Source organism: Calypte anna, chromosome 1 (assembly GCF_003957555.1).
Source record: "Calypte anna isolate BGI_N300 chromosome 1, bCalAnn1_v1.p, whole genome shotgun sequence".
NCBI lineage: Eukaryota > Metazoa > Chordata > Aves > Apodiformes > Trochilidae > Calypte > Calypte anna.
Genome location: NC_044244.1, coordinates 181,809,396 through 181,831,274, shown reverse-complemented (window position 1 = coordinate 181,831,274; position 21,879 = coordinate 181,809,396). Strand labels below are relative to the sequence as shown.

The window sequence follows — 21,879 nt, the reverse complement described above, 5'->3', positions numbered from 1 at the left end:
TTAAGGCTTGCCTGGTGGTAAGAATAAATGCAGGTAGCTAGATCTTCTAGTAAGTACTGTAAGCTTTCATCAAGTGCCATTTGCATTTTTACAGAAATATTTCTAATGTAGGGAAGAAAAGATCCATTGGTTTGAATTTATATTAGTGCTCTATAGTTTTGAAATCAGATCAAGTAGAGGTATTGGCAAGTCACTTAACTAGTTTACCTTTTCTCATTGTAAAGTAAGGATAAAGTAAGGATTTTTGGCTGCTCTTCAGGCTGCTTATAAGGAAGCAAATATAAATTTTTGTAGGTAATCGAAAACACCATCAAAAAGTTATATTTTTTTTGCATATTTGCTTGATGTCTCCCTTTTGTGGTTTTTTTCCCTGCCCAGATACAAAGAAGGTGGTGAAGCTTTGTTAGTATTGCTTCCCTCAGAAGAAAAAGGCATGGTGGAACAGCTGGCACAGAGGAAAGTACCTGTCAGTAAAATCAAGTAAGTGCCTAATAGCTTATCTGTTATTTCTATAAGAATAATGTATATGTCTGTGACAATCCTGATGGATTGAAGTGCTTGAATTGAAAGTATTGTAGAAGGAGAAGATCTTGAGGGGTTACCTATGTCAATGAATATCATTACAATTTCCCAAAGCGATCTCCTCTATACTCAGCAGTTCCTGCTATTAAGGTTTTTTTCTTTAAATGTCTGGTATGCCTTGTAAGTAATTTAAGTGAAATATTTCTTTTGTCCTGTGCCAAGAATATATGGAAAAAGATGTATTCTCTCTTTGAAACTGCGTTTTGTGTAATAGAACATTATCATGCCATCTCCTTCTTTTATGCTTGTGGATCACACAATTACACTTTTTTTAAATCTGTCCTTGTCTGTTTTTATACCTTTAAGCATTCTTCTTTCTCATACCTCTTTCTTTAGACTATTTCTTCAATTTTTTATGATCTTTCTGAGCCAGCTGAAGAACAGGAAATAAAAGATGTAGCTCAATGGTCACTACATGCTAGAAGGATTATACTGATGGACACATGGAATCTCTGCTGCCTGTACAAAAGAGAACTGACTCAAGTTGCAGAAGCATATAATGATTCCATGTAGAAATAAAAAGCACTTGCACTTCCACTTCCTATTAAATGTATAGCAATGGATATGTAGGAAAGAAAAAAACTTAACTGTAAAAATAACAGAAAAACCCCACACTACTAAAAAAGATTTTATTGTAATTTCTTAATTAGCATCTAGTAGGTAGGAAGGAGTCCATTGTTCTTTGACCCTGTCAGTCTAATGCTAAATCAAAAGAGGAAATGATGTGAAGGAAATACGGATGAATTCTAAGGAAGCCAGAAAATATTGTAGGAACCTGACTCCATTTTGAGTACCTAGATAGTTCAGGTTGCACCACGACAAAAATCTTGGAGTGGAACTAGAAGCAATTCAGAAAAGGATAAAAGGTAGAAAAGTTAATTGTGTAGAAGTAGGTAAGAGTAAGGCTGAGAACTTTCTGAAAAACTGTGGTTTGAAGATATCTAAACAAAGATGAGAATTAACAGTATGCAGAAAGTGTTTGTGGCATAATTGGTTTTGACAAGAAATCAAAGTAGTTTGAAACTTTAAATGGTTATTATGACCTTGTTGCTTAAGTATCCAAGTCTGCTAAAAATTAGCTATACTGTGTTCTTTGAATTCTAGTATAATGAAGGATAGTAAGAAGTTGCCACTACTTATATGGTCACCTGTTTTTTGTTATACTTTCCATATACATTTATGTCTGAGCTTCAGTTAAGAAATGAAGTGAACACAGACTTCCAGACTTACTATTAAAATCAACAACTTTTCACATCATCATATTTTTCTATTTTGAGTTCAATAATAGGATGCATTAAAGTAAGGGTTGATAGTGTTTTGGGGGTTTTTTTGTTGTTGTTTTTTTTTTTAAATGCCACCCCAAAAATTAATTTTTCTACCACACCACTAGGGCATATGTGTAATAATTACATTAAGGCATGGCTCTTAACTGGATTCATTACAAGCAAAGTTAGAGCTTTTGATAATATATTTTAACAGCCTGCTCTTGAGATCCAGTTTTTCAGTCAGCAAAGCATGCCTGATTAATATTTTAACATCTTAATCAAGGGGAATGCTTTTACTGATAATTTATCTACCTACTGTGGTTAAGGCTTAAATAGTTTGGCAGAGTACTTCTAAGAGGCTAAATAAAACCCCTAAAAATATTACTTTTGGATCGTAAACTGGTTTAATTCTAAAAAAAATTAACTCCATGTTTTCTAAGGTTGCTTACTTCTAGTCAGTTTTCTAAATCATAGAACTGTAGTGTGTTTTAGAAGTCAATAATTTGTTGAAGAAATTCACACATCAAGACACATCCACCCATGTGTCATGTTCTGATCTTCTGGTGTTTACACATATTTGCTTAATTATAGATTCTCAAGAGCTGATTTAACATGTGAGTTAGAAGGTAATGAGCATTGCTTGCTGCTAGCAGTTTAACTCTTCAAACTTGTGAAGTTAATTCCAAAAGCTACTTGTTTCTAAGACAGCACTGTCAGTTAAAGTATATGTTTTGATGTTAACCTGTCCTCTAAGGTAGGGATGGCAAGAACCGGTTTTCTGTCTTTGTTTTGTACTTTTCTGACTTGCAAACAGCATTTATTGTTTCGTTATTTCATTTAGACAATTTGAGAGAATTCAGGCATGGCAAAAACCTGCTCGGAAAGTAAAAAATGTACGTATTTATAAGAAGTCTGTCATTTAAAAGTTTCAGAGGCAAGCTGTAAACTGAAATATTTTTTGGTAATACCTTGAGACTACTTCGTGTCATCCAGTTTTGTTAAGTAACAAGATAAGAACTGCTTCCTCATGGCTTATCACAACAAAGTTTATTTTTAGAAAATTTCACCAAAGAAAACACAAGTATATAGATACCCATAATGTAATATTGCTTCTTCTAATACTATGATGGAAATGTGGTTCTTAGGAAGTGTTTTTTTCTGGCTGTGTAGATTACCTGGATATGTATTTCACACAACAGTAATATTAATACTTGGGAATCTGTTTAAAACTTGCTGCCTTATAATTACAATGCTTACTGTAGGACAGTTCATTGGTGTCCCTAACCAGCATGGTTATGCACCTCTACACGATCTGCTGGTATGAGGCTTGCAGCTCTGAGCAGCCTTTCTTAGGTCCCAGCCTTTCCTCCTCTCTCCAGCCTTCCAGGTCACCCACTGTAACCACAGGGAGCCACAGCCCTGGCTGAGAGCACAGGGCAAAACCTGCAGCTGCTTGGAGGCTGGAATATGGAAATTGTCTTGCTACATCAGTCTTTTTGGTGGTTGTTGAGTTTTTTTGTTTAAATTCTGCTCTGGAGTGCATGGGGTAGAGAGAGTATCTGATTGAAGCAGCAATGCTGAATCTTGGTGTTAAAAACAGGGGAAAGGGAACAAAAGCAGAGTGTGCATTGACCATGAAATTTGGAGAGTGCTGTCTGGTCAGTTGGTAAAATGAAGCAAGCTGGGTTCATATTTATATCAGTAATATAAATACATTATTTATATCAGTCAAGTGTGGCCATTTATTCAGCCGTTAGGCAAAAGAACACTTTCAAAAAGTTATATGGGTCCTTAAATGCAAAATTTGTACTCACAGAGTAAGAAAACAAGAAACAGCCTAGGTAAAATGACATTCTCATAAAATTCCCTTCCAGTCTTTACATAGTTGGTTCTAGCTCACTGGTTCTTAGCTGTTTATGCAAGCTTATAAATTATAGTAATTCGTGTATGGGTTTACATTTTAGAGTTCTATTTGTTTCCAAATAATCACATGTATATAATTATTTTAAAGAGTTTTATTTGTTTGAAAAGAAAACATGCAAACTCATTACAACCACAATCCAATTTAACAACAGCCAGCTTTCTTATTTTTGGAATCCCAGCATGAGACAAAGACAGCAGTGGAACAGTGGGCAGTTGTCATGATACACAGTTGGAAAACAGAGCATCTAATATTGTTACTCTCTTTTAATATTCAGTGTCACAATTCTAGTAATTCATTAACAAGCACATAACCTCAAAATATGTTTAGGCCACCAAATTATTGGTTGATATTGCTTAGATTTATGCCACATTATTTTGCCATGCTTCTATGTGTAATGTATCTTGTGCTTTATCTTTTACAAACCTCTTTTTTTTTCTTTGTAAATTTCAACGAAATTACTCAAGCTAAAATTTATTTGCAGACAAGAAAATATTACATCTTGTCTAAGATTATTGTCCATTATGATTGGAGTCCCAATGACATGTTATCTTCTATAAATAATTATTTATTCTAGGAATTAAATACCTACAATGATCAAGTCACAGAAAATAATGGGTAATAGCAGGCCCAGGTGAGACTTGGAACTTGGTATGTGTTTTAAGGTTGGCAGTGGCAACAGAAAGTAAACCATTTTACCCTAGATTATGAGAATATGCAACTCCCAGGTGCTTTTCTGAAATAAAATATGTCTGCTGTTTCATTCCTGTTCCTAAAGCCTTCTGATGCTTCTATTAAGGATAGTCAAATCAATTAGTCATGTTTTGCTTCTGACTAAGCTATGGTGACCATTGTGCGTTTGCTTATTTGTTTGCTTATTTTCTTTAGGTGCCTACAAATAATTTTTTTTGGTATTAAGAAGAAAGTTAATCACTGAAATTCTATTTTTTGCCCCCATTGAAGATGAGCACTGTGTTTTACCTGTGGTGTCTCATAGATTTTTTCTTTCTCAGATGAGTTCTTAAGAACAGATACAAATATGACTCAAAGTGCTTTGACTTTCACCCTAGCTGCAATGGAGGAAATTTCTTCTGACCCAGCTGATTTATCTAAGTACCTGTTACCCTGCCATGTGTGATTCTGGTGTCAGCTTGGACTCCTCTGTAGCTGTTATCTGTGTGATTGCAGCTGCAAGAAAGAAAGATGTTAAGTGGGGTCATCTCTAAATAGCTTTCCCTTAACTTAACAGCAGTCTGTTCTGGACTGTCTTAATACTGATACTCACGTTAATTTTCATTATGTTTTTTATTTATACCATCACTTCTTTACTTTTTGTATCTCTTTTTTGGTTTGAATTCTTGTTTTATTACACTATGTTTGTGCTGGTTTTATATTTGTCTTCAGTTCTACTTTAGACTTTCTTCTTGAGTTTCAGGTCACTGAAAACATGTTGATTTCACCTAGTCAGGCTTTTTATTCTTTCTTCTGTCTTTGCAGTGGGGTAGCAGACTTTGTGTTTGTGACTTCTAACACAGTTTGGTATTAAGCAAGCCACTGCTTTTATTTTGCTATTCTACCATTTTTCTTTTGTTAGGATCATGAATATGTTCATTGTCACCTTCTCAATCTTGTTTTATAGAATAAAATCTAGAAGAACCTTCTCTCTATTTACTTTTTCTATCTTTGTTATCTTGTGTGCATGCCATCTTGCATTGAATTTCAAAGACCTGTTGGTCAGTTTGTTCCCTGCTCAATTTTTCATGCCTCTTCTTTTCTTTCTTATGCCTTCACAGTTTCAAAGCAAATTATGCACTGGCTTGAAATTAGAACTTGACTTTTTGATCTTCACTAAAACTGTAGCTAAATAACTTTTGTGTGCACTACAGTTTTCTACTGGCTGTACCTGACAGAGATAAGAAATTGAAATGGTGAGGAAATAAAGCATGGTATCTTTATAAATTAAAGTATTAATCTGCAATACTCTCCAACTCATTCCTTAATTGCTCCTTTCATATTTAGTAATAATAGTGGATGATCATAATGCCTTATGTTACCAAAAATTATGATGAAATGTTTCTTGCCTCTGATTGTAATTAGTCCTGTTTTTAGACTTCCTACTGTGTGAGGAGGCATGATTTTGATGTTTATGTTTTTTTGTTTGATTGTTTTTCCCCTGACTTTCTTCAGCAATGTCAATGTTTTGATGTACAGTATGGAATGACATGGCACACAGAAGCAAGAAATCTGGTAGTTGTGCGTCTCTTTTTGACCTCCACTTTAGGGGCAACCTCCTGCCATGTTTGGTGGGTTGTATGATACAGTTGGGTGGCACTAGCAGATAAAACTAGAAGTGGATTAGAGAAGATCTGGGCAAGTAAACCTGGAATAGTGTAGGTATCACAGGAAAAAATGTAAAAATTTAGACCCTGTGAGACAGCTTGCATAACTTCTTACTAGGTTTAATGGTATTTTCTCTAATACAATTACTGTTCTTTATTCACTTTGTAAAATTAAATCTGTTTAATCTCCATGTCCTTTGTTTTTGCTCATCTTGCTGTTACAAAGAATGATTTGGATTTCAGTATTCCCAGGGCAATGGATCTTATTTAATCTTTAAAAAAATGCTGATAATTTTCTTACAGAGATTGCTATCTCTTTAAAGTAGTACTGTGCTTCATTATGCTTCTATTTATTTTCTGCATTTTTATAAATTCAGGGAGTTCTATATTGCAGATTTTGACTTTGCTTTGGAAGAAACTTCACCCATCCTCACTGAAAACTGTCTCGGGATGAAGTCTGAGCTCCGTTTGTCTTGTCTTTTCTGTATTATTTGTTTGAGGATTGTGTGCTTCATCCTTAATATGGTTCCGTTCTAAGCTATTTCAGACTGCTAATAACTTTATGCATATTAAAGCCATCCAAAAGACATGAAGGTACTCCTGAGAACTTTAATGTTTTGTTTTTTTTTTTGCATATTTTAATACACAGGACTGACTTTAACTTTTTTTTTTTTTTTTAAATTAGAATTAATCCTGAAAAACTTACAGACATCCAAAAGAGGATGCAGGCTTTCCTAGCTCAAGATCAGGAGTTAAAAGACAAAGCTCAAAGGGTAAGTAACTTGCTGCACTATAGTTCTTGAGGTGTGTTGGTAGAAATAGAACTGCTGTTGGAGTAACTGACCTGTTCACGTGTGCCCTAGCAGCAGTGTCTGGAAGTGCTAAAGTGTTGTGATTTTTAAGCTTTAAAACATAAGTAGAAACAAGATGCAGAGAAGCAAGTTAATTGGAAGAATAATAAAAAAATCTGGGTCATTTTTTTTGTACAAATAGGTCAGATTTAAAGAGCACTACCATATAAATATGAGGAAGAATTTTTTCACTGTGAGGGTGACAGAGCCCTGGCACAGGCTGCCCAGGGGTGTTGTGGAGTCTCCTTCCCTGGAGACATTCAGAGCCCATCTGAACACGTTCCTGTGTGACCTGCTGTAGGGAACCTGCTCTGGCAGGGAGGTTGGACTCCATCTTTCGAGGTCCCTTCCAACCCCTAACTTTCCGTGATTCCATGATAAAGGCTGGGTGGTCAGAAATGCAGAAATGCCGAAGACTGAGAAATACAAGATTGCAGAAATTCTGTATTAGTGTAACATCATTTGTCTGAGCTAATGTGGAGATTGGTGGCATCTGAAGATATTCTACTAAACCTGAGTGCTAGGGTCAAATGAAAAGAGGATCGTGGATGCCTTCCCTTTGCTGGAAATGAGGTGAAGTGAGCTAGTTTGCTTGAGCTCATTTATAGCTGACAGTGATGAATAGGCAGCTCAAGGATGGATCGTGACATAGGCACCTTAAAAACTCTCTGTAGGGGTGGATGCTGGCTTTTTCTTAGCACTGAAAAGGTAGCCTGTGTGATGGAGCCTGGCTTGGATGCCTGCAGTAGACACTGGGTCAGAGGTTTGTCATTCTTTCTTTCCTAAAGAAGGACTCTTTATCAAAGTGCCTGAGGAACTTGGTGAGAGTTTAGATATCCCAGGTTTTTGTAGTTCACAAAGTGTTACTTGAAGTGTGTGGAATATCAGGGTGAGCTTCATCCTAACGTTGCACAGGACAGATGTAGGAGTGACATGTTATGATCATCTGCAACTGCCACAGGAAGTTGCAATTGCACTAATTTGTATCAGAAGTGACAGAGCAGCTGGTTGGGGAGGAGGGGAGTAGGAGGAAGCCAGCATCATTTGAAATGAAAATACTAATATTCTTTTTCTGGCTTTGGCTTTTTAAGAAGCAAAGAAAGAGCATTCTGAGTTGGGCAAAATAAAATTATGATAAAGTTTCAAAATAGTACAAGAACAAAATCAAACATGGGCTGCCAGTCAGTGTTACAGATAAAAAATTAAATAAAATTTGAAATTGCCATTAAATTATCTTTTCAAGCCATTTTGTTGCTATATTTAATTTATGGATGCAGTGCAATGTCATCTTACAGACAGGCTGTATGTATTCAGTGGTTTAAGTCTTGAAGTATAGGCAGGTGGTTTATCAAAGAAGTGTCCCTCCTTGATAATATTTAAATATGAGTGTTCAGGCATATTATTCAGATGTGCCCCAGTAGTCTTATGTGTTAACTGGAATGAAATGATAAAAATAATGCAAGTGAAATCCTGACCTTAGGTCTTTATCTGGAATGCTGGATTTCTCAAAGGCATGGGTGTTTTGCTGTCTAGCTTGTCTGTTGCAAGCTGCCAAAGTCTTGACATTTATAAGAAAGAAATTCCTTTCCTGAATGGATCTGATAGCAGTGAAACAGCACAGCTGTGCACAGAAGTTCAGATAGGATAAGCTTATTTGTGTTGAAGGCATGAGGTCTAAGTGATTGCATTCTCTAAGCTTGTTGATTTATTTCAAGATGCTTTTTAAAAAAAAAATATAAAAAATTCTTGATCACTAAGTGCTTCAGCAAACTTCATGATAGGGAATGGTTCCTCTAATGTTGCTTGGAAAGAAAGAGCATGAATCATACTGGGGCTCCTTTGGAAACTTTGCAGTTCCTCTTACAGACCAATGCCTCCTTTTGGAATTTCCTTTTACTTTAATATTCAATATGTCAATTCATTGAGCTCTGAAAAACAGTTTAAAAAAGAATGTGGTTTTCTTCCTGGTTTGAATGTTACTGTGGTGGGGGGTTCTGGGGCACTGATGTCTGTCCATTAATTTTTCATCACCCCCACAGGGACCTGCAGGGTGTTATAGCCTGAGATTCCAGTTCAGCTCTGTTACTTGGAATTCTGTCAAAACAGCACTTAAATTGAATCGTGTGTGTTTTAATATTTGAAAACTCCAATCAAAAATACATCAATAAATCAAAATTTAAATTTAGCAAATTAATAGAGCATAGTACTTGTTGCCTTATGTATTATTAGTAGTTGTAAAATAATCTCAGATGGGTTTGGGGGCCTTCAGCTACTATTGTAATAGAGCTGTGGTATGTTTATGATGCCCAATCTTAACATTTTTCATAATGGTATTAAGTTAATTAATTAGTATTTTTGTAGTGTTTATTTCTTAAAAAAAAAACAAAACACCAAACAACCTTTAAAGTGGTATTGAAACACCAAAATGAGCAGTGGACAGCACCAATAGGTAAAAGCAGGAAAAAGGTGAATCTGACAAAACCTGTTCTGCCTGAGCTCTCCAGTCTGTGTGCAGTGGTCAGATCTTGGGAGAACTGAATAAAATTCAAAAGAAACTAAGTAATTTGCTCTTTCTGGACTTCTTTTCTCATCTTGCAAAGTATAGCAATTCTTCTATATTTTAACTAGCTTGTCTAGTTTGGGTGTAAGCTCTTGGAGTAGGGAATATCTTTTGCTGGAAGAATTCACAGTGCCTAAAATAATAGAATATGAGGTCAGCTGAAGAGTTTAATCATCATTATTTTACAGATGAATGATCTTTAAAGCCTTTTACCTTAATTAGATGCCCTTTTCTTTGAATATAGAGCAGTAACATCCTGCATACAGTTCATGACAAACTTGAAAAATTGTTTTAAGTCTCAGTGAGCTGAACCCTGTTGAGGGCTGCTAAATGTGAGTTAGAACATCTGGCATTTGCTTGCTTGTTCATTCTTAGTTGTTGTAGGGCTTGATACATGTGCAAAAGGTCTATCTTTCTGCTCCTTATTTATTAATTTATTAATATAATATATTCTGCCCCATTTATTAATTTCTAGACCATGTGTACTAAAGAGTTTCTAGTGTAAGTGGATGGCTTTATAGATGATGCAGCAGGCAGAATGAGCTTGCTGCCCTGTGGCATGTAGTGATTCATGTAGATCTTCAGATCTGCAGCCCTCAGAATCACAGAACAGATACTTCTTATTTAACCTGCTTTTTTCCATTTGTCCCTGTAGAGAAAAAACCAGGCTTTGTCATTTAGTTTTATTGCTGGTTGCTAGATAGCAATAGATTAATGAGATCTGTCAAATTTGAAGCCTTTTCCTAAAGGTTGTAGTTATCTTTGTGAAATGGTAATTCATTTAATGAGAGCGAACGTGTTTTATTTCACACCTCATTCTTGGAAGCATCTGAATGGCTTGTGCTATCACTTTGCACTGCTAAAGTTAATGGAAAGGCAGGAAACTTTACCCAGAAGTTAGCAAGTGAGAATTTACTTCCATAATGAAGTGCTGGACAGCTTGAAAAGTTTATCTTTTAGCTCGACAAATCTTACAATTAGTAGTTTTTATTTCATTTTGCCAAGGGGAAAACCATGGCTTTATGTCACTGCTTAACTTACTGTGTAATCTCTTTTTCACCTTTGGAAATGCTTTTTCTCTTATAAGCATTTAAAGAATTCCCATAAGAAATCAACGCTCTTAATGGTTGGGTCTTTTCCTCCTACATCTCAGGTTAACAAGAAATAGATTTTTTTTATTTCTTTTAAAATACTGCATGAATTATTAATACAATAATTTTCTCCTGATGCAGGCACCTATACACAGCACAACAGTGTGATTATAACAGATGAATTTGATTATAGTGTTCTTGAATAAAACCCTATGAGCTCAATTTGCTATTGATACTCATTTTTGCTGGTTTAAGCCTTGTGGTAGGAGTTCTGGCATGTGTTAGAAATCAGGTTATGAGCAACAAAAGCGAAGCACTTTTTCTGGTACGTAAGATATTTCAGTATTTATAATGCTGCTGCTAGGCAGGAATAGACCATTTAAAAGAAACATGAGAAAAATGTTTCCTTTTTGTTTCCTTTTGGGAAGGATGAAGGGAAAATGCAAGATGAAGATTTGTTATGCAGTTTTCTCAGTGACAGTCTGGGATTAATTAAAACTTCAGCCTTGGACTGGTCTTAGTAGATGTGTTCTAGTGAATTTGTGTTGGTCTTCTGAGTTGCATTCATTGACTTTCAGGCATGTAGTGACAAATGTGAAGTAAAACGAATTATCTTGGGCCACAGTGAAAGGCAGCTACATTGAGTTGAATCACTTTCTGTTAGTCTCTCATCTTAAATCAGGACACCTCAGATTGATAACACCACGCTGTTCCTGCTTCCACATAATTCAGGTAACAAAATAGCATAGCAACATTCAGAAAAGCTGGGAGAGAAAGATATTGAATCAGTGATGTTTCCTTCTGACTAATCTGTCATGCTTTTTTTTTTTTTCATAGGGAAAATAGCATGATATATCATTGGGAAATTCAGCCAATTAGTGTGCATTGTAGGACCTATTTGAATACTTGATACCTTGGTGTGTATTCTGTAAAAAAATTTCAGTCTGAAATCAATGTTAGACCACCATAGTGAAATCCTCTTTTGTGTTTAGAGCAACAATGTTAATTGCACATGTTGTCATTGAATTATTTTGTTTTGTTAAATATTTTTATTTTTCTTTCAGTGTTTTGTGTCCTACTTGCGTTCAGTTTACTTAATGAAGAACAAAGAAGTATTTGATGTTTTCAAATTGCCTCTGGCAGAATATGCCCTGTAAGTATAATCAACTTGCAAAGTGAAAACTGTGTAGCGAGGAATTTTGAAGCATATGATAGATTTAAGTACCTATGTTAGCACATAGAATTGAACAGTCTTATATTGTAGTTACAGTTTTATATTTATCTTGTGCTTTTGCATGTTTTCAAAGACATTCTAAATAGAAATAATGTGTAAAAACAATGGATCTCCACAGAGAGAAATAACTTGCAGCATTAGGATTGTGAGACAGAAGTTGCATATACAATAGAAGAAAAACTTGTGAAGTGAAAGGATAGAGAACAATGCATTTGTGTTAGGAGATTTTTTTGGATTTGCCCTTCAGCCTCATGACTCAGTATCAACCTGTAAAGTGAGTTATTTTAAAAGAAACAGCAGTATCTAATGATGATATATTGCAGTCTCATTTTGAGTGTGGTTGGGACATTGCTCCTTGGACATAAATTACTTCACAGAAGATTCAGTCTTCTTGGTAAAAGATGAAACATCTGCACTGGACTGAGTAATATCTATTTTACCACGTCTGTTTTTGTACATACCTATGAACCATTCCATATTTTGTATGGGAGGAAAATTAATTTTGACAGGTTGACTTTACAGATGACAACCATCTGAGATTGTTTTAAGACATGAAGTTTTTGAATGATCTCACGGGACATAGGATAGTCAGAAGGGAGTAGGAAGGTGTTCAAAGATGCATGGTAAATTAATTCTGTCTCTGTAATTTTATACAGAGGAGACTTAATTCTTCTAACTTGTCAGCACACGCATAATGAGCTAAAATGTGACAAATTACTGGACTGTAGAACACCTGGTCTTCTGTGCTCTGCTTCAATTAACATGATTGTTTTTTAAGGTACATAAGCCTATTACAAAAGATGCTTTCTTACTTTATGTACTGACGACTTTTTGAGAAGAACTAGCTGAAACTTGAAAAATTTCACTATATGTATTGTCTGCCCCTTCATCTGTGTGTTCTGGTAGCACCTCACCTTTAAAACTTTATTGTAGGCCTTGGTATGCTGAGTATAAGGAGTAGTGGCAGAAGGTGAGGACTAAGAGGGATGACCACACAAATTTAACCAGTGTGTTAAGAAAGCAACTGACAGATGATTCTAATGCTGAATTTTTGGAATCCCAGTGGCTCTTCCTGTATTTTAGCATGGTGTGACATCTAGTACCTGATAGTGATGTGAACAAGTAGGCTACAGTTCTGTTCTCAGGCCTCTGTGCCAGGCTTTTGTCCTTCATAGATGTCAATTCTAATCCCAGCTTTGTGAAGTTACTAATAAGTCATTCCCATATAAAAATGGTATAAAGCAGCTATTTGGAGAGAGCAGAAGAGGTTTAGTCAAGACTGTAAAATACATAGAAGCATAATCAAAAAGTCAGAAGATAATAAATCTGGGAGTTAATTTGGAGATTCTGTTCTAAATGAACAGTTTGTTGGCACTCTTTATCCCCACTCTCCAGACTGTTAGTCTACTTAAATACACCCCACAGTCCCCTGGCTTTGAATTCAGTGCACATCACTGATACAGTGGATTAGTCAGCTTAATTTATGTGAAAGGCCCTCAAAGTCTGCAATGTTTGAATTCTGCATTCAGAAGCAACCTTGGTTTATGTTCTGTGTGCAAAATCATGGCAAACCTAGAATGAGAATCTTTGCTTCCTTTTATCTTGTGTGCATTCTCCAAAAGTATTCAGCCATTCTGTGGAGATTTACTGCTAGCATGATAGGTGTTACTCCACTAAAACTCCTGCAGAGAAAATAAGCTGCTTAATGTCCCTGTCAGGTTTGCATTTTGTTCTCTCAGGCTGTTGCCCACTTTCCCCATTGGTCTCTTGCCTGGCATGTCTGTGTACTGAAGATTCTTTCTGTTGATTGAGTCTGCAGAAAATCTGTAGCCTTTTTTATTTTTATATATTATAAAAAATTCTTTCTATGTTATATAAAATTATTTTATATCCAGAAAATATATATAAATTAAAAGTGTCTGTATGTGGGTTTATGCACATGTGTGCTGGAGACTGATCACTTTTAAGCTATGGTAGGTCAGTATTCTCTCCATTATTCTGTCATTGCAAATTGCTATCAAGAATAATTTGCTGGACAAAGACTTGCACAGACTTTGTATTAACGTTGTCAGCCTTTTAAGTTTGGTGAAGGACAACCTCAATTCTTGCATAAAAGAGAAATTTATCTTTTCATTACAAGGGACAGCTTTGAACACGTAAGAAAGCAAAAACAAACAACAGAGTGGAAAGGAATAATTAGTTAGGCTACCCTTCTAAAAGATTGACAAGGTAAAGAAGAGACAGGTGTCTAAAATACTTTTACTTCTCAGGCACTTTATTTTGGTGAATGCTAACATACATATATCATTCTCCAGAGACAGATCTTAACAGGCAAGTGCACTGGAAGGACATGGTAATCACAGATTAGTCTTCCTGTGTGACTTCTGTCATGTCTTCAGAGGCAATGCAGCTTATTTTTTCTCTGTATAGCCGTGTACTGATACACTGGGAATAAATAAAGCAAGTTGAAGTCAAGTTATTTGGGAAGTGTCTCATATACACAACTTAGTACCCAGCTAATTTTGCATGTGTTGCTTTCGGATCAGTGTTATAAAGGAACAGGCAGCAAGAGATGCTGTCAGGTCTGAAGTGGATGATGCCAGGATACATGATCTATCTGTCCACATCTGTCTATCCTCTCCCTGACCAGGGAAAGCAGCCACTGCACTCTTATCTCAGATCCCTGGCTGTGGATCTAGACCTGATCCTTACTGTGTGGTTAGGGCAGAGAGTTGAATTTGTTATCTTGCTTCAGATGCCGATGAGCAAGTGCAAGGCTGCCTGCCACATCCCCCAGGCAGTGCCCATCACAGGCTTTGCACATCTTGTCATCCCTCTGGTGGTTCTTCACCCTTCTTGCTGCCCTTGTACTTCCTTTTGTAGACCCCAGTATCATTCCAACTAGAAGGCCTCCTCCTCATTACTTTTTTCCAGTTGTTTCTAGTCTTCATCTACCTGTAACCAGACCTAGTATTTCTCATGCTTTTACCTAGTTAATCTCAGCCTTGTATGATGTTATTTATGCAGGCCTCATAATTCTCTTTGTTCTATAGAGTTTGAGCATTTCTCATGCATCTCCCCCTGAACCACCTGGAGCTCCAGCTGTCCCTCTCTAAGCCTGCTACTTTAAGCTTCTGAGCTTTGTGATCCTGCCATACAGATCTCTGAACAGGCTTCAGTCTCTTCTCTAGGAGTCATCATTTGCTTAGTCATCATCTTCATTTCTTCTAGGATCCTGCACTGCCTTTTCTCCTTCTGCAGCCAAGCCTGCTACTGATCTTCAGTCACCTTAGAACTAAATGTCCTACTTGCATATGCATGAGTAGCAGTTCCAATAGAGTGCCTCTCAGAGCTGAATAATCCTCCAGCTGACTTGGAGAAATGGTCTTTAATGCACTTTTGAAATCTCTGTTGCTTGTGCTCTGCTGTGTTGCTCTTTGAGCAGGAATCAAGACGGGTCACGTACCCTTAACACCAAGGCCTGCAACTGCAGTATGCATGCTCCTATTACTTTTGTAAATGAAGCCTACGTTTTGTCTTCTAAGTGAGTGGATTCTAATGACACCTTCTTTGGCCTTCTCTTTGATCCTAACCCATAAACTCTTGACTAGCTTGGCCCTCATTGTTTTTAGTAGAGTACCATGCAGTACTTCAGCTTCTTCATTTAGAAGGACAAAGATGGCTAGTAAAATAAATAACACATCAAAACCAGTTTCTCTGTTCATTTAAGTTATTAGTTGGACCATCTGGAAAGCCTGTCACTTCAATTAATTTGATTTCTCCTGTTTTCAAATTGTTGCTCATTCTGTCTTCAGAAAACATGTTAAATGTAGGTGTAGCATATATTGCAAGGCAAACAATATGCATTTCTTCTTGGAATAGCTTCTGGGAGTATTTAACCTTTATCAGATTATTTTAGATCTTTGTCTGAACCTGTTCTACAGTAAAAGAAATCACTGTGCTGTGTTATAATGTTGGAGATAGATAATTTTGGAGAAGTTGCTAAATATATCTTATAATCAGTAAATATAGTAACTTAATAGCAGAATAAAGCACTAACTTGTGTAAAATTGTTGTGCAGAATTCTGTTTTGCAGAAGTGTCCTCAGATTCTTTACAGGTGGCTCATATTTCAAAAAGGAATGGAAAATTTCTAACTGTAAATTAGCAGCTCCTGTGGCACTTAAAATACTGTTCTTGTCTTGAATGTTTAATTTGTTTTGTGCAAAGTGTTTAAGATTCTGTCTCTTCAAAGAGTTGAGAGATGCCCAGCTTTTCAACCAATTCATAGTGAAAATACTGTGTTAATGTAAACATACTCTATATCTAAAGACGTAATAAAGATCTTTCTTTAGTATAATTAGTGAACCTCAGAAAAGGTAGTATTGTAAGTCTGTTATGCCATTGATTTGAATTACTTTAAAAATACTTACTAATGATTGATCTTCCTTGTTCAAGAGCAAAGAAAAGTGGTATTCTTCATAAAGCCTTATGGTGTTATTTGTCTGGAGTTTTACTCTTTCAACTTAGTTCCTGAAAATCTTTGTCAGCTTGCTTTGAATTCAAGGAGGTACCTTTTGTAAAACAAAGTAGGTACTTGTTGTAGGTGTTCTGTTCAGTTAGTTCTGCACATTCCCTGTGCAGTGTTAGGGAAAATGGATGTCTGGCTGCCTGAGTTTCTGTTGATGAATCAAACTTTTATCTCTACTTTCACTTATAGTAGCAAAATAAGTCACTGGTTTCAGTATTGCCTTTAGAAACTAATTTAAAATGTCTTTCTATTTGCTTCCAAGAAGTCATTGCATTTGACACCAAAATATGGAAGAGGATTGGTGTTTTTTGTCAGTGGAACTTGGGTTGCCGTTTAAAGGCTATTGAAGTCTGAGAATTACACTGTGGTGTTAGCATGTTTTTAGTGTTCTGTGCTAGAATTTATGAAATCTTACTAAATAAATTATCTGCTTTTTGTCTGTATGGAAAAAGCTTGCACATTTCTTATTCCATTAGAGTGCATGAAATACGAGCTCTAAAATGAAAGAGTAGCTGTAACTTCAATCAGAGTAGGATTGTGTTCTGAGTGGCATCTAATGAATTAATGAAAACTAATGTTACCCTTTCTAGTTGAGAGAAAGGAACACTGGCTCCTATATTCAGTTTTCTTAATAGAATCATAGAATTGCTTAGGCTGGAAAAGACCTTCAGGATCATTGAGTCGAGCCTTGTCCTAACCCTATTACCCTATTCTTGCTGACCCACTACTAAGCCATGTCCCCAGGCACCACATCCAGGTGATTTTTAAACATATTCAGGGATGGAGACTCAACCACCTCCCTGGGGAGACTGTTCCAGTGATTAACAACCCTTTCTGTAAAGAAGTTTCTCCTGATATCCACCCCAAATCTCCCCGTGTGCAACTTGAAGTCCTTTCCCCTTGTCCTGGCATCTGCCACCAGGGAGAAGAAACCAACCCCACTGTCACTACAACCTCCTCTCAGGTGTTGGTAAAGAGTGATAAGGTCTCCCCACAGCCTCCCTTTCCCCAGACTATACAGCCCCAACACCCTCAGTCGCTCCTCGTAGGGGATGTTTTCCAAACCCTTCATGAGCTTTGTCTGGACTTGCTCCAACACCTCAATGTCCTTTTTGTGTTGAGGTGCCCAAAACTGGACACAGTACTCAAGGTGTGGCCTCACCAATGCTGGGTGCAGGGTCAGGATCACTTCCCTGGTCCTGCTGGTCACACAATTTCTGACACAAGCCAGGATGCCACTGGGCTTCTTGGCCACCTGGGCACGGTGCTGGCTCATATTTTAGTATGACTGAATGCTAGATTTGCCAAATGAATAAGAAATAAATTTTAATGAAACTGTCGGATCTAACAATGTGAGGAAACCTTTGCAGTTGTAGAATGTATTGGTCCCAAATTGTTCTCTGTTTGGAATATACTATGGGAAAGATGAGGAGCAGCCAAAATATTACACATCTTTGAGAAGTTAGGTAATGAAGTGTTTGGCAGTTGTTTGCGCACAACTTTATTTAAGCTTATCTATTGTTACTTTCATACCAAATTTGACCTTGATATCTGCTGTCTCCCTCAAGTCTGAGGGCTGTATCACAGAATCATAGAATTGTTTTTATGCAAGCACAGCCATTAATGTAGCTCTGCCACATCCACTACTAAACCATGTTCCCAGGCACCACACCTATACATCTTCTAAATACATCTAGGGATGGTGACTCAACCACTTTCTTGGTCGGTCTGTTCCAGTGCCTGACAACCCATACAGTAAAGAAATTCTTCCTGTTATCCAATTTAAACTTCCTCTGGTGTAACTTGAGGCTGTTTTTTCCTAGCTTTTGTTAGTTAAGAGACTGACTCCCACCTCAGTGCAACTTCCTGTCAGGTAGTAACTGGGAGAGATAAAGCTCCCTCTCAGACCTCCCTTTTGCCAGACTATACAATCCCTGTTCCTTCAGCCTCTCCTCACACGACTTGCTCTCCAGAGCCTTCACCAGCTTTATTGCTGCTTTGGACATGCTCCAGAACCTTGGTGTCATTGTAATCAGGGGCCCAAAACTTGTTGCAGATGTCATTTGAATTCTGATAGCACTGCTCTGTTTTGGTAGAGCTGTTCAGCAATGTAGAAAAATTGTCAAATGCTAACTAATTCTTACTTTAATAATTGAATAAAATTAAGTCACCAGTGCAGAACTGCAATCTGGCAGGTGAGATTTCATGTTTGAATGAGAAAAGCTGTGGTTAAGTCTCTTCCACATCATAGGCAGCTCTTTCTGATGCATTTTTTTAACTTTTCCTGTAGACAGAAACCCTTGATACTAGCTCTGGAGACATAGAAAGGAAGCTGTGATAAAATCAGGGTTTGCAACCCTGTGTACTTGGTGTCTGTCTGCATGAGAAAGAACACAGACTGTGCAGTTGCAACATTTGACAGCAAATACTATGTAGAATAATGTTATCCAATGTGAAAAGGCAAAAAAGTGTTACTCTTGCAAATTATTTTTTTTTCTACTTCAGTCCCCTTGCCAGAAATTGCACATCCATTGACACTGCAGCAATCTAGATGTGTTTTACAGTGCCTGGTGTCAAGGCCCAATTACAGTTTGAATCTCCTCCAGCTGCTACGGTGAAGTGTTACATCTGCTTTGTTTGTTATTTTCTTTTCAGTTAGTCAATAGGCCAAACTTTAACACATAGCTTCATTACAGAGGTAATTAGTGTTACCTGTCAGAGACTAAAACAAGTTTAAGATTGCTTGTTCCTTCAATTTCAGTTTCCAAATTTGTTTTGTTATCCTCTCAGGAGTGCACTGTCAATAAGTGAGCAAGATACAGTGGATAAAAACATCCTTTGGGCTTTTGTTTTTTTTTTTCATAAAATTGTGGCTTGTCTTCTCAGCAAGTTTGCTGATGACACAAAGCTGGGAAGAGTGGCTGACACCCCAGAAGGTTGTGCTACCATTCTGAGGGACCTAGCCAGGCTGGAGAGTTGGGCAGGGAGATATTTAATGAATTACAACAAGGGAAAAGTGTTGAGTCTTGCATATGGTAAAGAACAACCTCAGGTACCAGTACAGGCTGGGGACTGAGCTGTTGGAGAGCAAAGAATGAGGGACATGGGGGTGGTACTGGGTGAAAAAAGGACCATGAGCCAGCAATGTGCCCTTGTGGCCAAGAAGGCCAATGGCATCCTGGGGGTGCATTAGAAGGGGGGGGTGGTTGGTAGGTTGAGAGAGGTTCTCCTGCCCCTCTACTCTGCCCTGGTGAGGCCACATCTGGAATATTGTGTCCAGTTCTGGGCCCCTTAGTTCAAGAAGGACAGGGAACTGCTTGAAAGAGTCCAGTGCAGAGCCTCACAGATGATTAAGGGAAAATCTATTTCGAGGAAAGTCTGAAGGAGTTGGGTCTCTTCACAAGAGGGAAGAATGAGGGGTGACCTCATTAAAGTTTATAAACATGTAAAAGGTGAGTGTCAGGGGGATGGAGCCAGGCTCTTCTCAGTAATGTCCAATGATGGGACAAGGGGCAACAGGTACAAGCTGGAGCATAGGAGGTTCACATAAATAAAAGGACAGACTTTTTCACTGAGAGCACTGGAACAGGAATCTCCTTCTCTGGAGATGTTCAAAACCTACCTGGTTCCTATGTGACCTCCTGTAGGTGATCCTGCTCTGGCAGGGGGGGGGGGTTGGACTCTGATCCTTCATGTTCCCTTCTAGCCCCTAACTTTCTGTGGTTTCTGTCATTTATTATTGCTGCTAATTGCCAGTAGAAGAACAGTAATTAATTTGGTGAAATACTTAACTCTTTCATTAAGTGTACATACAAGCCTGGGGTATTACGAACTACAGTATCTAATTCTGCATTTTGTGTTTTTAAATGTTTCTGTGGTCTCTGTGTATTCCTTGCACAATACAGATGTTCCCCAATTTTTTTTCATGAATAAGCAGGTTCATGAGCTCAAAAAGAAACTTAAATAACTTTTTTAATTCGGATTTGACAGGGTCAGGTAGAATAATAGCAGAAAATTACAAAGTTTACTGAAGTCAAACAATCTGGTGGAGACGGTATCCTTTCTCACGCAGTTCTTTCCAGTGTTGCTATACAGTATATTTGCTTTTTGGCTATTTTTTTTCCCTTCACATTTAGAGTATTAGTGTAACTTTGAATTGTCCTGAATAACTGGGTAAAATAATCGTATTGTTGGCACTACTGGTTTCATATGCCAAGAAGCTAAAGCCTTGCTGTAGACAGATGCAGGTGGGTGAGATTTCCTTTGAGGGAGAAATATTTCCCTTAGCTTTTTCTGCAATTCATAATTTATCCATACTGTTTTTGTTCTTTTAATCTCTCCATCACTATGAGAGGGTGGGGGTAATGTTCTGGGTGGACTTTTAGTAGTGAAGGACTCTGACAGGGAGATCAGTGCTGTCTCAGTCCTTGTCATGACATCCATGTGTCTTCAATACTGAATTACATTGGTGTTTGTTTCAACATGTTTTACTGTGAGTCACAGATAATTTGCTCTTGTCTACAGCTTTTCAGGTTCTTTTTTTGCTTTCTTTCCGGGGAGGATTTTGAAGTCTTCTTGAGAGTTTTTGTTTATTCTGTGTTCTTTCCTCTCCCAATGTTCACTTGCATTTTTCAAGCTAATGTGTCCTGTTGTAGGCCAAGTACTGTTTTACAAATACATAAGTCAGAATGAATTAATATGAATTTCCATAAGTAAAACTGAATCACTTCAGCAACTGATGAGAGCTTCTAACTTAGTAAAATTTGTGTATCTGCTTTTCAGATGAATTGATGTTTTTAATTCCATGCTTTAGGTCACTCGGTCTTGCAATGGCACCTCGTGTGAGATTTCTTCAAAAGGTTCAGAGAAAGCAATGTGTGAATGAGGCAGCTGGTGGGACAGATCTCTTGAAGGCAGAGCAAAACGAGAATACCCTCTCCTTGATGAAAAAGGAGAAATGCAGAACTGATGTCAGTGGAAAGGTGTCTGTTAACGACAAAACAAAAGTGAAGGAGACTGAGAACTGTTCAGCTTCCAGTGAAGGTGCTGAAGAGAGTGATAATTCTGAAGATGAATCAGAAGAGGTATCTGAGGAGGAGGAAGAAAAAGAAGTTCCAGCAACAAGCAGGGTGCCAGACCCAAACTCCGGACAGTTCTTTGAAGATGATGATGATGATGATGATGATGATACTAAAGATCTTGATTTGCTGACAGTGAAACGTCGGAATGTTTTTGGTGTGGAAGCTGAAGATAATCCTGCACCGGTAAGTGCTCTTTAGAGTAAGGCTCATGAATCTTAATGGTTTTGTATTGGACATACTAACAAGTAAGAAGAAGAAAAAAGAAAGTTTCTGCTCTTAGCAGAATACTTGCTCAAGGTCAGATGGGTTGTCCATATATATCAGAGCTCAGAATTGCTCCCAAAAGATAAGTGGTATTACTTATGCTTTTATCAATTTATGTTATTAACATAAAATAATTTTATTTGTATAACAAATATCCTTGT

At 37.3% G+C, this 21,879-nt stretch overlaps 1 protein-coding gene across 1 annotated transcript in view; it reads left to right on the top strand.

Moving 5' to 3' along the window:
- The window catches only part of LOC103536231 (probable ATP-dependent RNA helicase DDX10), a 51,647-nt gene extending 29,974 nt beyond the window's left edge, over positions 1–21,673 (top strand). The window contains 4 exon segments of the mRNA XM_030469079.1: positions 379–480; positions 6,793–6,880; positions 11,674–11,762; positions 21,187–21,673. Coding sequence (XP_030324939.1) covers positions 379–480; positions 6,793–6,880; positions 11,674–11,762; positions 21,187–21,673 — 766 coding nt within the window.
- Positions 21,674–21,879: the final 206 nt, after the last annotated feature.